We start from the raw sequence: 15,390 nt of genomic DNA on the forward strand, positions 1-15,390 counted from the left end.
TTACAGGTCCTTTTGCACTTCCAGCTCAGCCAGTACTCATTAATGATGAAAGTGAGAGAAAAGAGAGAGGGACTCTCCCAGAGGCCAAGCCCTTCCTGAGAGAGGAGGGTCCCACCTTACTATTTATTGCAGAGACATCCCCTCCATGGGTCTCTACCACAAGATCCCAAGCCTCCTGTGCAGGGAGAATTGATGGAGGACGCTGACAATCAGACTGCAGGAAAAGCAAGGTAGAACACAGACCTGGAATGTGCAAAGGAGCTACCGTCTGTAATTCCACAGGGGCCTTCCATGCCAAAGACAGCCTGGGGAAGGTGGCAAAGAAGATGAGGCAAACCAAGACGAGAGCCCAAGTCAGCAGCTGCCTCAACAACCACAACCACAGATCACAATTTCAATAACCAATGCAGACACTCTGATAACCTTAAATGACCAATGGCAAACAGACAGAAGCAGTACCCCCCCCCAGCTGAGACTATGTCCACCTGGAAGGCTGAGAAGGGCAGGGCTGAATGAATGTTGGATCATTATCTCTACCATCTGGTCATCCAGCAAGGAAAAATAAACACGAAACCCCAGTAATGAAGGAAGAAGAGCATAGAGCTTGATGCATCAGCACTTGCTTTGTGGAAGTTGACTAGACAAGAACTATCTGCACTAACCAGAGTGCAACAGGTTTTGATTATTTTTATCTAAACATGTCTCTTTTCAATAGTAACTTTTTTGAAGTCTGTTTTTTCCTCAATGTACTTTCAAAGATTTTAAATTGTTTCCTATCTGACCAAGTTGAGTTCTTAAGTTTTGGGGTGTGTGGTTTGGGTTTTTTTTTTTTTTAAGATGTATTTTATGTGTATGTGTGTTTCACCTGCATGTATGTATGTATGTGCACCACATGCATTCTTAGTGCCTAGAGGTCAGAAGAAGGTGTTGAATAACCTAGAATGTCTCCAATCCAAGAAGTTCTTTTAGTTTGATTTGTAATTCAAGACAGGGTTTCTCTGTGTAAACCAGGCTGTCCTCAAACTCAGAGATCTGCCTGCTTCTGCCTCCAAAGTACTAGTATTAAAGGTACATGCCACCACGCCTGGCTAAGAAGTTCATTTTTAATTTTCAGTAGAAAGTTTACAACTAGACTTTTCCAAAAATAAACCTTGAATGTTTTACTCAGATTTTTCAGCTGCACAGAGAGGCAGGAGACAAAACTCCTAATCACTGTCTTCTTCAAGGGATGACTGTAGATACAACATTTCAAAATCCAAAATCTGAACAGTTAATAAATATTCAGCCTGTGCTTATCAGACATCATAGAAATGAGTATGAATGCAAAATAATACTCTACTTTGTATACTTTGTAAATTATGAACAAACTCTTATTTTCTACTTCTTCTCTGTATGATAATTCTCCATGCCACAGAAGTAAATAATTAGGATATATTTAAGGAAAAAAAAAAAATGCTCCCCAGAAACAGTGAGTAAGAGTGCTTTTTTGCTCTTGCAAAAGACCTGAATTCGGGTCCCAGTACTCACACTGAGTGGCTCCTAACTCTCTCAAACTCCAGCTCCAGAATTCTAACACCGTCTCTGGCCTCTGACACTTGTACACACATACTCATAGAGACACACACATGCGTATAATTAAAAATAAATCTAAAAAAAGTAAGAAGGGAAATATACTTTTATCTAAAAGCAAATAAACTGTTACCTTTCACACTTGAAAATAATACAGCTTGGCACTAGATTTTAAGCAAAAGAAAGTCTTTATCATTCCTCCCCTGAAAAAGATACTACCATGCTTTCTCCAGTAATACAGAACTTCAGTATGTGTCAACTTATCATACTCTCTTAGCTCAAAGCAAAATTCATAGCTATTTTTTAAACCACACACAAACAAATGTAGCTACCTAAAGAACACACATCACAATCGATGGTATAAAAATCAATGACTCTCAATTTGTTTTATATTAGGTATCTGTTTGAAGTATTATGAAATTTTTCCATTTAAACAGTTAAGAGGGACGGGCAAAATGGCTCAGCACGTAAACGTGCTTGCTGCCAAGCCTGATGACCAGAGTTCAGTCTGTGGAACCCTGTGGTAGAAGGAGAGAACTCTCTCACACAAACTGTCCTAACCTCCACACATACTCCATGGTACACACATGCTCATACACGTACATACATATGCATGAACACATAAAACAAAAATCTTCTTTAAAAAAGGCTTGTTCACAATAATATGGCAAGGCACCAGTAACAGTTGAAAAGTCCAAAAACGTCCAGGATAGCTATTCCAGCAAATTCAAAACATTCACAAATTGGGGTTGAAAAAAGTTTGAAACTGCAAAACTGTACTCTTGTTTCACCATTTTAAGAAACTCCATTTCAAGTTTTTCCACGGGAAGCATCTTAACACTGACATATTGCTCGCAGGCTGCCTACAGCTCAGGGCTAACAGGTGGCACTCAACAAATTGGCATGGCCACTGAGCTGTGCCACCCTCACATTGTGAACCAGGAGAGAAGGCTTGCAAGGAACTCCCTTGTCCAAGATAACAGGACTTGTGGACAAGCTCCAACACTCAGGGGCCAGCACAGCCTTCTCTTGCACAGCACTGTGCCCAATGGGCAAGTGCCATGAGAAATTAACATATCAGATTTGAACCATGTGAAAACCCACTCTTTTCACACATACATCTGAATACCCCAGCCCATTACCAAACCTATAATCATACTGCACATCCTACCCTACACTCCACAAGGTAGATCTAGAAGATAAAGGCACAAAACTAGATCTAAATGGTAAGGTGGAAGTTCTTCCAAACTGTCTCTCTAAAAACAAAAGTCCAAGCTTCATTTCTGCAACTGAAGTTTAAGTGGTCTTAGGGGCTAGAGGGATGGCTCAGTGAATAAAACACTTCCCAGAACTCCAACACCCACCTAAAAGCCAGGCAAGCGGGTGACCAACCTCTAATCCAAGCCCTCAGAAAGAAGGAAGGGGTATCCCTGAGGAAAGTTAGTCAGCCAGACCAGACAAATCAGGAAGCTCAGTGTATAAAGTGGAGTGTGATTTAACCTGCACACACTCACAGACACACAGAGACACTTGTACACACACTCACAGAGACACTTGTACACACACTCACAGACACACACAGATACTTGCACACTCACACACACAGAGACACTTGAACACACACTCACAGACGCACACAGATACTTGTATACTCACACACACAACACACACACACAGAGATACTTGTATGTACTCATGCACAGAAATATAGTGCTTATAGTGCTTTTAGGGGACTGGAGAGATGGCTCAGCATTTAAGAGAACTGCTCTTATAGAGGACCTGGGTTCTATTCTCCATACTCACATGGTGGCTCACAACCATCTCTAACTCCAGTTCAAGAGAATCCAATACCCTCTTCCGGCTTCTATAGGAGCTACACACACAGCTTCTATAGGAGCTGCACACATGTGGCACACAGACATACGTTCAGACCAAACACCCATACATATAAATAAAAGGGGAAAGGGTATTTTTAGAAACTGGGGTACAGTTCAGTGATGCAGCAGCTCCTGCCCAGCATACATAAGGCCTTGGGCTCACTCCCAGTACCACAAAATCTAAAAAGTGTTTTCATTAGAAAGAACTTTGCCACAAAGTGACAAATAATTCTTTTTAGCTGAATGGTCATAGTTATTGAAATGTCTGAAGTAACTACAAAATACCCTAAAAACAACTGGTAAGCTAAAAATAATGACACCAGTTTCATTATAATCCCATCTTCAAAGATGTAGACCTTTTCAAAATGATTTCCCTCAAATCTAAACTTGTAAAGTCATCTAAGTGGAAGAAATAAGGAAATGAAGGCGTGAAAAGGAAGGATAAGGAAACAACACGAAGCAGGCACTACCTCCTCTCCTTATTTGACTAAGCATAACTGTCAAGCTTGCTGCAAGTCCAAAGAGCATCTACAGCAACTGTGGGAGGAGATGTCATTATTTTTTTCCCCAGTTTTTTTAAGCAAGGTCTCACACTGTGAAGGCCAGGCTGCCCTTAAACTCACAATTCTGCCTCAGCCTCCTAAGTGCTGCTGTTACAGACATGTACCACTAGTGGTGTGGTTCAAATCTTGGTAGAAATACATACATACATACATACATACACACACACACACACTAAACTTCTAAGGGAGTTTGCTTACCACTAAGATGGGTCCTTCTGGTACAAAATTCAAAAGTTTTAGATAACTCCAAAAACACTTTGATATAAAAGTAGAGAAGATTCAAATACACGTGGGTATGAAGGTCAGCCTATCCTCCATTAGACATAGCTGAGGAAAAGGCAGGCACAGGGCCACATGCTAGTGCTGCTTTCTACAAATAATAATAATAACACCAAGCATCCAAGTTTCAGAAGGCCAACTTTCACAAAAGAGCCAAAACAGGAATTTCCTTTTCATTTTCTGTTACAGTTTTCCAAGTAATCAGACCTCCCGTGTGGTGCACATACATTCATTTAGGTAAAACACTAACACATACAATCAAAATTACACCTTAAAAACAAAAAAGAAATTCACAAAATCTGATCACAATGCATACTGTATTCACACAAGCCTTCTGAGTTAGTCAGGGAAATACTATAGGAAATTAAGTTCATACCTAGCCTTTAGTATTTATATACAGTTCATTTGGGTCTATTCTGGGTTTTCCTAAAATAATGATGTTTAAAAAGAAAAAAAAAAAAAAAAAAATATATATATATATATATATATATATATATATATATATATATATTCTACTGACATAAAGCCCCAAGTATGGAAGCCTTGCTGGACCCTGACCCCACATCATGTTAACTACACAAGAATCACTGTCAGTCTGTCTGGACCTGGTAAAGTAGTCTCTGGTCCAGCTGCCCTCCAACTCTCCTCCGCTGATAAAATATGCAAATGTACAAAACCTATTCTTAGGAAACTTTTAATGCTACCAGGAATAACTTTAACATTTTAGAAAAGGGAGCTGAGTAAACTACAGCTCAATGTCAGAGCAACTGCCTAGAATATATAGAGCCCTAGGGTTAAATCTCCAGCATGGGGGGAAAAAATGTTTTTGTCCAATAATCTTATGAAGAGATGTTTGCCATGCCTAAGCAGAAGGTAAATGCACATCAAAACTCCAACAAAGCAACTTGGCAGTCTTGGGAATGCTAGCATAGTGGGAGGTAACCACTGGTGGGGTGTGCAGAAGTCACAGTCCAAAGCTTCTATGGAAAAACGACATAGCAAAGCCTCACAAAGAAATAAGACAGCAATTCTATTTCTGGGTATGTGCCCAAAAGAAAGGAAAGCGGGGGTCTCTCAACAGATACCTGCACTCATACTTGCATTATTCACAACAGCTAAATTGAATGAAGGAATGAATGGATGGATGGATGGATGGATGGATGGATGGATGGATGAATGAATGAATGAATGAATGAATGAGAAACAATACGTACTGTTATACCTATATACTGAAATACTGCTCAGCCTTAAAAAAAAGAGTAAAATACTGAGACACGCTACAATGTGGATACATCTTAAAACATCATGCTAAGTGAAATAAACCGGTCACAAAGGGGCAAATATTACATGGCTCAAGATAGTGACCCTCGTAGATGACCCTCGAAGAGGCACAAAGAGAAACGGAAGTTGCTGGGGGCTGACAGGGGAAAACAGGGCACAAAACATGAGAAGATGGTAGGTGGGTGGATGCAATAGACACAACAATGGAAACACACTTCCTGCCACTGATTAAAACTTAAAAATGCTTAATGAGCTGTGCCTGGTGGTGCACACTTTTAATATCAAGAGTGCTTAATGGAACATCTTATGCCTATTTTAATTGTGCATGTTCAAAGGGGCAGGGAGGGTGAATAAGATTAAAACGTGTCCAAATTCTTCCCATACATGCCTCTTTACACCTTTCATGAATGCTCGGTCAACTTAAGTGACTTCATAAGTAGTGATTCAGCTATAGAATTCCTTCTAAGCCTAAAACATTTCATCTGGGCTTGCTGGAAATAAAGTTCTTCCCCTGACAGAGATGTCAACAGCTATCTCATGTCTACGTCAGATTAAATGAGTTACATCTCCTGACCTTTCTATTTATTTCCTAGAACCTTCCTTCATGTTTTTCCTATAACCTCATATAATCTAGTGTCATTTTTCCTAGCAAAATCTTAAGCCAAAAATCTTCTACCAGGCATGGAGGCAAATACTCTGCAGGCAGAGGCAGACAACCTCTCTGAGCTTCAGGCCACCTTCATAGTCAGACCCTGTCTCAAAAAAAATCAAAGTGTTCTCTCCCTCAAACTTCCCAGAACACATCTTCAATACTTGGTAGACAGATCATCCTTTCCCCTTTCTTTCTTCAGTGCTGTAGCTTAACCCCAAAGTCTCAGGAATGCTAGGCAAGTTGCCCTAGCACTAACACCCTTCTTAACCCCATACACCATCTTTCCAGGACTCAGCGCCCACATCAAAACCTCACTCTCATCTTATACTGCTATATAAGATAGGCCTAGTAGTACACACCTCTAATCCCAGCATGTAGGGAGTAGAGGCAGAAAGCTCAGCAGCTCACAGCCAGTTTCAAGGCTCAAGGCCACAGAGTTCAAGGTCAGGCTTGGCTACATAAAACCTTGTCTCCAAGAACTTGCTCTTAATATACTGTGAAGATTAAAACATCATGCAAGTATGATCACTAAATATTTGTATTGATAATACATGAAAATGCAAAAGCATATTATTAGTTATAAGCTCTACTTTCTTGATCTTTAAAATTCAGTATTTTCATATGCCACTTCTTTTGATGACAAATTGGTAGTACTATCTCTTTTACTGGGGTCTATTTTCCAAGACAGTGCAATTAATAGATGTCAACAAGCAAATCAAAAATTTAAAAACATAGATAGGGCCAATGAGACAGTTCAGCAGATAAAGGTGCTTACTGCCAAATGGGACCACTTGAGTTCAATCCCTGAAACACACATGATAGAAAGAGAGAACCAACTTCCACAAACTGTCCACTAATTTCCACATGTGCATAATATGCAAGTACGTACACACACACACACACACACACACACACACACACACCCTTAGGAGGGAAAAGAAAAATCAGATATTTCTACGATTTGGTTTTCTACCTTATCAATTGGAGAAATTCACTTATAGCATAAGTCTCTTTGGATGAGCCCTTTAAAAAGTAAAAGCAGGTAGACTTGGTCACATACTGGAAAATTCTGGGTCTCAAACCTCTCAACACTCCAAGCTACAACACATGAAGTTAACAGACATGAAATACTATGTAGACACTGATGAATGAGTAAAGTAAGGAGGTGTCACCTGTTCTGGGTCTTACCTTTCAGCAGCGGCAGAGGTGTGAGCTCAATGGGCTTGCCTTGAGATCTAAACTGTGAGGAGCTCTGCGACCTCTTCTGTCTGGCTTTTCTGACGGACTTCCGAGAAAATCCGTCTACTTTATCCACTGATGGAGGAGTAGTTGGTGCTGAGGACATATCCCTACTGAAGAGAAAAAGGTGACATGAACATGGTCCAAGGTTGCACACATTCTAAAATTCCTACATACAATATTCATGAAAATGTTTTAGGAATGTGTACCAAAAAAAAAAAAAAATCAATTAAGAAAAGTCTTCTCATGGGAAAAAAAATATAAAAAGTAACATGACTATAATTAAACACAATGAGAACTCTAATGTATCATTGTTCCATTACAATCATTATAAAGATTGTTCACCTGGACTTCAAGTGTCCATACTGTCTGCCCATTTTAATTGCACAGCTCTTCCCATCTTGGGATTCCTTAAGTGACTTTGGAGTTATTCTGAAGAGCTGGAAAATGTCCATAGATACACTTTCCTGACATATTTAATATTATGAACAGGATAAAACTCTTTCTGCTCTTCAAGAATCAACACAAATGAAGCCAGGGATGGTAGTCAGTAATCCCAGCACTCAAAAAGGTTAAGGCGGGAAAGGTAATAAATTCAAGGCCAGCCTAGGCTACACATTGCAAGTTTGAGGCCACCCTGGGACACACAATGAGAGGAGATTCTATCTCAAAAAAACAAAACCCACTCTATCAGTATCTGACAGCAAGGTGAAATGTACAATTACTGACACTTCCTAAGCACGACTTTCAGGGCAGTGTGCTGCAATTGCTATTATGAGCTACCACATGGAAAATGAGGACAAGCTAGATTACTTGAACGAGAACACATAAGAGGCATAACTAAAGTTCAAATTAAAGTTCAAAAAAGTCTTTTTAAATGAAGCCATCTTAAGCTATTCAAGTTTTAATAAACAAAACTATGGTAAAACCTAGCACCAAGCTGAACTGGAAACATAACTTCAACAGCCTTCCAAGATGAAGTCTAGTTTAAGTTCAAATATTGTTGTGTTCCATCAAACCGATGGAACTGACAGAACAGCTTTCTGCAATTTTTTTTTAATCTTCTGAAATTATTCAAAGGGATAGATGCTAAGAGTCCCAAGCATTAAGCTCAGCCTCATTCACCAAACTAAACAGATGTCATCATCCAGGTGGCACTGAGGCTCCATGCAAGATTAATGGCAGACGGGATAGACAGAGTTCGTACAATGAAGTGCTAGAACGAAGTCATTCAACTGTCACACCGACACCTAAGACAAGCGCTTGTGTAACTTCCACGGAGAGTAAGGTAGTTGCCTCCCCAATCTGAAAAGCTAAACAAGAATCTGGATTGCCTGGACCCAATAAAAATAACAAACATGGGGCAAAGGGGCGAACAATGTTGAGGTTTAGTTTGGAATTTTGAAGACTTTCTTGGTTCTTTCATTAGAAAGTTGTTTTTTTGTTTTGTTTTTTTGTTTTTGTTTTTTGTCTTGTTAACCATCTAATTTGGTCTTAAATATAATGTGACAGATAAAAACCAGAATTGTAAATTATAAATACTGTCGAAAATGTCGGATTACTTCAAAATATAATGATCCCATCAGCAAGAAGTTCCACATCATACTGGTACCGTGTACATTTAGGGAGGTATATGGCGATCTCATAGGTGATTATTCCGATTTCATTCTAACCCTAGGAACACAAGACTTCTGCAACCTCGTTCCTTCGTCACTCATTTTATCTCTCCTATCTCTAAAGATGGTCAATAGGTAGCTTTCTTTTTAACCATTTGCCTCTTATGCGCGCAGCTCTGATTAAATGTCAAGGATCTCCTCAACTCTAAAGCATCGCAGAACTGATAACAGCGGGGTCCCTGCAAAGCCCAGGGAAACAGGTTTCACCTGGGCCACTGCGCCCAAAGCTTTAGCATTCACCAAACAGCAGGCAACCGGGGCTTTTCCTAGGGAAAGGAAGGAATCGGGGAAGTGGCCTGTTTGTCTGTAGGTATGTTCACATAAACCCCAAGCCCTGGAGAAGCTGCACAGCCACGGAATCTTCCTCGCTGCTCCCCCGCCCCCGCCAGTGGATAGGGGGGGGGGACAAGAAAACGCCTCAAAAGCGGGACGGAAAAGGGTCGGGAAGGCAGAGTGGAAGAGAGGTGGTGGCCTCCAAAGCCTCTCTCTGCAGGTAGATCACACAAGTGGGCCGGGCCCTTGCTCCCGCGCACCCCACCCCGCCGCACCCCTCCGCCGCCCGGGCCTGGCCTTCCCGAACCCGCCGCTCCGCAGGTTCCCCGGGAGGCAAGCCGCAGGACCGGGAGCTGAAGTTACCTTGAAGCTCCTGGGGAAGAATCGAAGATGATCTGTGGCTGCGCGGGGAAGGCGGCAGGATAGGGGCCGCGGCGGGGGCGGGCGGCGGCCCGGGACGCACAGGGGGAGGTCCGGGCAGCGGCGGAGAGCCCCAGGCTACGGCAGTCCGGGGCGACGTCCCTCCGGTTCCGCGGTGGCGGCGGTGCTTCTAGGCCTCTCGGCTGGCCCCAAACCTCAGCGCTCCGGTAGTGGCAGCGGCGGCCTCACGAGCCTCCCCCGCGGGCCCGTCCCATCAAATCGGCACCGACCCGGTTGCGGCTCGACCGGCGGCTCTTCGTTCACATTCCCGGCGGGCGGCGCCTCTGCTCGTTGCACCGGACCCGGCGGCGGCGGCGGCGACGCGGGGAGGGGGAGGAGGGAGGAAGCCTGGATCTGCAGCGGCGCTGAGCGCGGGATGTCGGGAGGAGGAGCTGGAGCCGCCGGAGCCGCCGGAGCCGCCGCTGCCAGAGCCGCCGTTCGCTACCCGCGCAAGGTCCCAGTCAATGCCCCTTTCTCTCTCCTATTGTCAATATCACCGGGCGGCTGAGTCCATGGCACACACGCAACCGAACCTCCTGGCTGGCAGAGCCCGCCTCCGACGCCCGCCCACTGGAGACTTCAAACGGGAAGCAAGACTTCATTGGTCCTCGAGCGCCTTCACTCCCCGGCTAGCATGTTCGGCTGAGATCTGGTCAGGGATTGGCGGCGCGGGGAGGGGCGGAGAAACAAGAGGGGTGTGAAGAGACGAGGCCCGCGATTGGGCGAGGCGCCGAGGACCCGGATGCAGCCGCGGGCTCGGGCGGCCAGGCCGCCGCTTCCGCCAGGGCGTCTGAAGTGAGGAACTGCGGCGGCCGCTGGGCCTGAGAGGAGCCCGGCGGGCGCGTCCGAAGCTGGAGCTTCCGCCCGGCGGGACCCTGTGGACGGCGAGCGTCTTCACTGGGGATTCCGAGGACCACAGGGCGGCAGCCCCGGTGCCTCACGGTGCAGCCCGCAGAGCCCCGCTCAGCACGGACCCCGCGCTCCCGGTGCCACTCGTGTCATCGCGGCCCTGGAAGCCGGCCGAAAACCCCCCAGTGGCCTCCGCTCGGCGGGTGGGAGGCCTGGCCACGGCTTGGGCTCTCACCTGGTCCCGTAACAACCCCCAAAAGTCAGTTCTGATTATCAGCTCCTAGATGCTCCTCCGATCTCGGTAGAGGCCAGCGCTCCGGTAACTTCTGCAGATGGGAACGCTGTCACCGGGCTGCAGCCTCGCATTCAGATCACCCGCATTCACTGTTTTCTGGGCTCCGAAATACCCAGCCCCCAACTTGACAGATTTTAATTGACAACTTGAATCTTGAGTTCACAGAGATGACTTAACCTCTATCTAGAACGAGTACTAAAATACATATGTGGTTTTGCATCTTCGGTGAGCCCTAGGCCAAATGATACATTTCCAGAGAATATACTTAAGACTGTCAGTCACTTTTAATGCAAGCTGCATAATTTGTTATGGAAAAGAAAAATCCTTAATAACTACAATCATCAGACCACCAGTCGCTCAAAATTTGGAAAACTGGGAAGGGTCATACAGAAGGAATAATATTCATCCATCAATCCGAGCTAACCACTATCATTTTGTTGTACTATTGATACTTGTTATTATTTCATGTTTTTATACATATATATATATCATCATATCATTACATACATATTCTCTTTCAAACTAGAGTCCTTCATCCTGTAGTCTACTTTCCCCTCTCAGTATCAAGTCACGTGTTCAGTACAGTTAGGGAATATACATGTATAAAGCTCTCTATCATATATATGCACAAGTGATAAAAATGTATTCACGTTTCTTGATTATGTCATCTGTTGCAAATTTCTATCCACTTGGGTAGAAGAAATAATTCTGTGCTATGAAAGAGAATGTTACTGCCCTGAACTGAAATGAGAAACACAGAAAGATGGCTTAAATGAAAGCAGGCTCCCCCTGTTGACTCCAGATAATTAGCTGCTGACTGGCCCAGTGTCCATTTTTGCTCTAATAAAGTTCATTACTCTTGGCTGCATAATTATATAGAATTCCTGTCTAGTTCCTGCCATCAAGTAACTTATATTTCCATACCTCCATCTTTACAAATGCTTAATATCCTAGCCAAGCAGAGCCTCTTCCTCAATGTCTGATTGGTAAATGCAAAATTAAAACGAAGAAAGATTTTGAAGCCAACTCAATTTCCCTTGGCAACAGTTGAACCGTTGAAAAGTAGTGCACGTTTGAAATGCTCACAGCTGTTGCTTAGAACATTTCACATTTTGTAGAGTGAGGATTTTGCTTGCAAATTATGGATGCCTCTAAAGACAATTCATTTCAAAGTCATTTCACTTTCTATAAAATAGCTGAGCAACTGAAATGAACAGGTCTTTTTAATGTGGAAACATCTTTGCTTATATGAGGTTTGTTCTCTAGACCAGTAATTTCATGAGGAGATCTCTAGATTCCAGGGGATGTGGGGTGTACTCCAAGGATAGTACAAAGCTATCCACTTTCAATGCAGAAGAAAAAATAATGAGGGCATCTATGCTTAAATTTAAAAGGCATTAAGCTCAATATTTTATATACAGAATAAATGGTCCTGCACTCAGTCCTTGGAATGGCCCATTGGCCTAGAGCAGCATGCCCTCAAGGAAAAGTAGGCAATGCCCATATCCAGAGGATAGCCAAAAAGGTCTCTTCTACCCGTTGTTATATCCTGTGTTTGCTGAATTCTATGAGTGTATTGTCTAGGTTTAATTAAACTAAACCCACAAAGCAGACAAATGACCTTACAAGAGTCTCACAAAGGAGCAAGCAAATACTAAAACTGAGACTATAATAAAATGTTTGACAGCCCTCCTTCAGAGTTAAAATAACAAACTTGTAAGTCCAAACATATTTTAACTTAAATAGCAAAATTGTCAATACTATTTGAAATGTACATTTATAGCCACCATCACCAACAATGAACTACATACATCCTATAGACAAGTGTTATGACTGAGTCATACATAATGAAGCTAATGTGTGCCTATTTTAATGAACAAATAAATGTATTTAGAATATGTGCTCCCAAAAATATGCCGGTGGGAGTGCATGAGCAAATAAAATTTGACACTACTATTCTAGCTATGAAAAGAAAAACATTATAGCCATGGGAAGGCCATTATCAAGTGACACAATTCGGTTCATCTTTACCACATGAAAGCATTCACTCTCCAGATCTCAAAGCTGAGTGTATCAGGAATCTGTTGGCAGCATGACCATGTGATTAAAAGATACATAATATCAAGTGATAGCTCACTAGTTAACTACAGAAATGCTAAGACAAACTGAATCATCGAACTGATTACCCATTAGACATTGTCTTCAGAGGTAAAGTAACCTAATTCAGTGGGGGTGGGAGGCAGGAATACATGAAGCTGGCTATGGACTGAGGTGACAAACCTGGGAAAGCCATGGCAACAGCTGCTTTTCTTAGGACAGCAGTGATGGGAATAATCCACACAGCTACTGTGCCTAAGGAACTGACGTCATATTTCTTTGGGCTGCATTTACCCACTAGGAAACACCCTGAGCAGTGACATTTCCTTGAGTCATAATTTTAATACTGCTGTTACATTTTCAGATGTACTTCAAAGGTTGTAGCTCTTTTTACATCTTTCTGTGTGGCTAACATGGCTAATTATGGCTTCAGGTTTAAATGGTTATGTGCTCTAGTTCTCTACAGCCTGAGCTGTAATCTAAACCGATAGAAGTAACTATCAGAGGACCTTTGCACTGTCTTATTTCGAATGTCTATGATGGATCCAGGTAGGGAGAGAGTCTTTATCACTAATGGGGAAGAGGGGGAGGGAAGAGCTGGGGACATGACTCAGTCCATAAAGTGTCTGCCCTGAACATATAAGGCCTCGGTTCGAAGCCTCAACACCCACATTGAAGAAAAAAAAAAAAAAATGTGTGTGATCATATGCATCTGTAACCTTCGCACAGGAAGGGCAGATGGGGGATTCTCAGACCTCACTGAGACAGCTAGTCTAGCCAACTGGTGAATACAGAGTCCAGTGTGAGACCGTGTCTCTAAAGGTAAGGCAAAAACGCCAGAAAAGACCTGATGCTCACTTCTGGCCACACGCGCACGTAGGAGAAAACAAGAAAAGGAAAAAGCTTCAAGTGTACTTTATTTCACAGAAAATAAACCACAAAATAATGTACTAAGAAATAGCTTAACTCGTGAAATTGTCAATTTGTACAATTAAATGATATTGAAGCTATCCCTAATTATTAGCATAATGAGAATGTAGACTCTGGGGTCAGAGGTCACCCAGCTCTGCCCCAGACTTGGTTTCCTCACAGGTAAGTAAGCAGACTCAGTTTAACTCAGGGTTTAGTTTAAAGATGTAAATGAGGTTCTGTATTTATTACAGTGCCTGGCATGTTAACTGTTCAATAATTAACTATTACCGAAATCATCCTTTCCCTTTTGAGACTTTATCCAACTAGAAACTTAAGTTTCCCCCCCCCCCCAAACTGACCTTCATAATTTTATTCTGGCATACCTCCTGTGGCAGGAAGAAGACAAGGAGCTTGGAAAGCAAAGGCATGCACTTCCTCGCTAAATGATAGAACGTGTGTGGGAGCATTCATTAGCAACAGCAGGGTTGCATTTTACAATATCCATATATTTCTGAAAGTTAAAAAAAAAGAGAGAGAGAGAATAGTTTAAAAAAAGACCAGATGATCTTTATCTTTATTTCTAGGATGTTCGAACTATTTTTGCTCTCAGCTTACCTGTTTCTCTTCCTTACTGGAACTTCTAAAACTGTACTAGGGAGCTGGTCATGGTGGCATACACCTGTAATTCCAGCACAAGTCAAGCTGGTAAGTACAGGCCAGCTTGTTTTACAGAGTGAGATTCTGAATCCAGCCTGAGATGTTGTGTGACTCTTTTTTTCTGGGAGAGGTGAGCAAATTTACCCCAGACGGGACACCAGGACAGGCCAAAGAAATGACTCCAGGGGCGGGAGAGTCAATGCTCTTCAAGGGTGTGGCCACTGGTAGGTCATGCATGCTTCACTGGTCTCACTGGTCATCCCCACACCCATGAGTATGTGAGCAGCACAAGACTTGGGGTGTTATACACAAAATCTTAAAGGGGATGTGAACATGGGGTAAAAAGTAGAAAGCAGATCTAGAGGAGTCACAGGAGAGTGAGGGTGAATTTGATCAAAATACACTGTGTACATGTATGAAATTTTCAAAGTACTCAAAAGATCATATTTTTAAAAATCATCCTGTAGTATAAATCGGGGCCCATCTCAAATAATGTCATGCTAGCATCAGGATCCTTGTTAATCAAGTGATTAGCCATGTAACATCTGCATTTGTCCACTTACACTCCTTAAGATGTTTGCACTATTATGGATTGGGAGGGTCGCATGGGGCTCCAACACTCCTGGTGATTGATTTATAGACACAGTTAATGGTTGGTAGAGGGAGAGACATTTTCTGTGGTGGTATAGTCTCTGGTGGTCATGGTCCTGCGAGTAACTGGGTCACCATAAGAAGGAAGAACAGAACAGAA

General features: G+C 42.8%; 1 protein-coding gene across 3 annotated transcripts in view; it reads right to left on the minus strand.

Annotated features, from left to right (window-relative positions):
• Positions 1 to 10,434, minus strand: part of Ppp2r5e (protein phosphatase 2 regulatory subunit B'epsilon) — a 143,556-nt gene extending 133,122 nt beyond the window's left edge. Inside the window, exons 1-2 of one of the 3 annotated variants that reach the window (XM_051196005.1) lie at positions 9,773 to 10,434; positions 7,410 to 7,573 (exon numbers count right to left, since the gene is read on the minus strand). In XM_051196005.1, the coding sequence (XP_051051962.1) occupies positions 7,410 to 7,566 (157 nt within the window). In that variant the 5' untranslated portion in view covers positions 7,567 to 7,573; positions 9,773 to 10,434. The remainder of the gene's footprint in view (positions 1 to 7,409; positions 7,574 to 9,772) is intronic. The other 2 variants (XM_051196004.1, XM_051196003.1) reach the window with 2 other exon arrangements.
• Positions 10,435 to 15,390: the final 4,956 nt, after the last annotated feature.

The sequence above is a fragment of the Phodopus roborovskii genome, unplaced genomic scaffold, assembly GCF_943737965.1.
Source record: "Phodopus roborovskii unplaced genomic scaffold, PHOROB, whole genome shotgun sequence".
Lineage (NCBI taxonomy): Eukaryota > Metazoa > Chordata > Mammalia > Rodentia > Cricetidae > Phodopus > Phodopus roborovskii.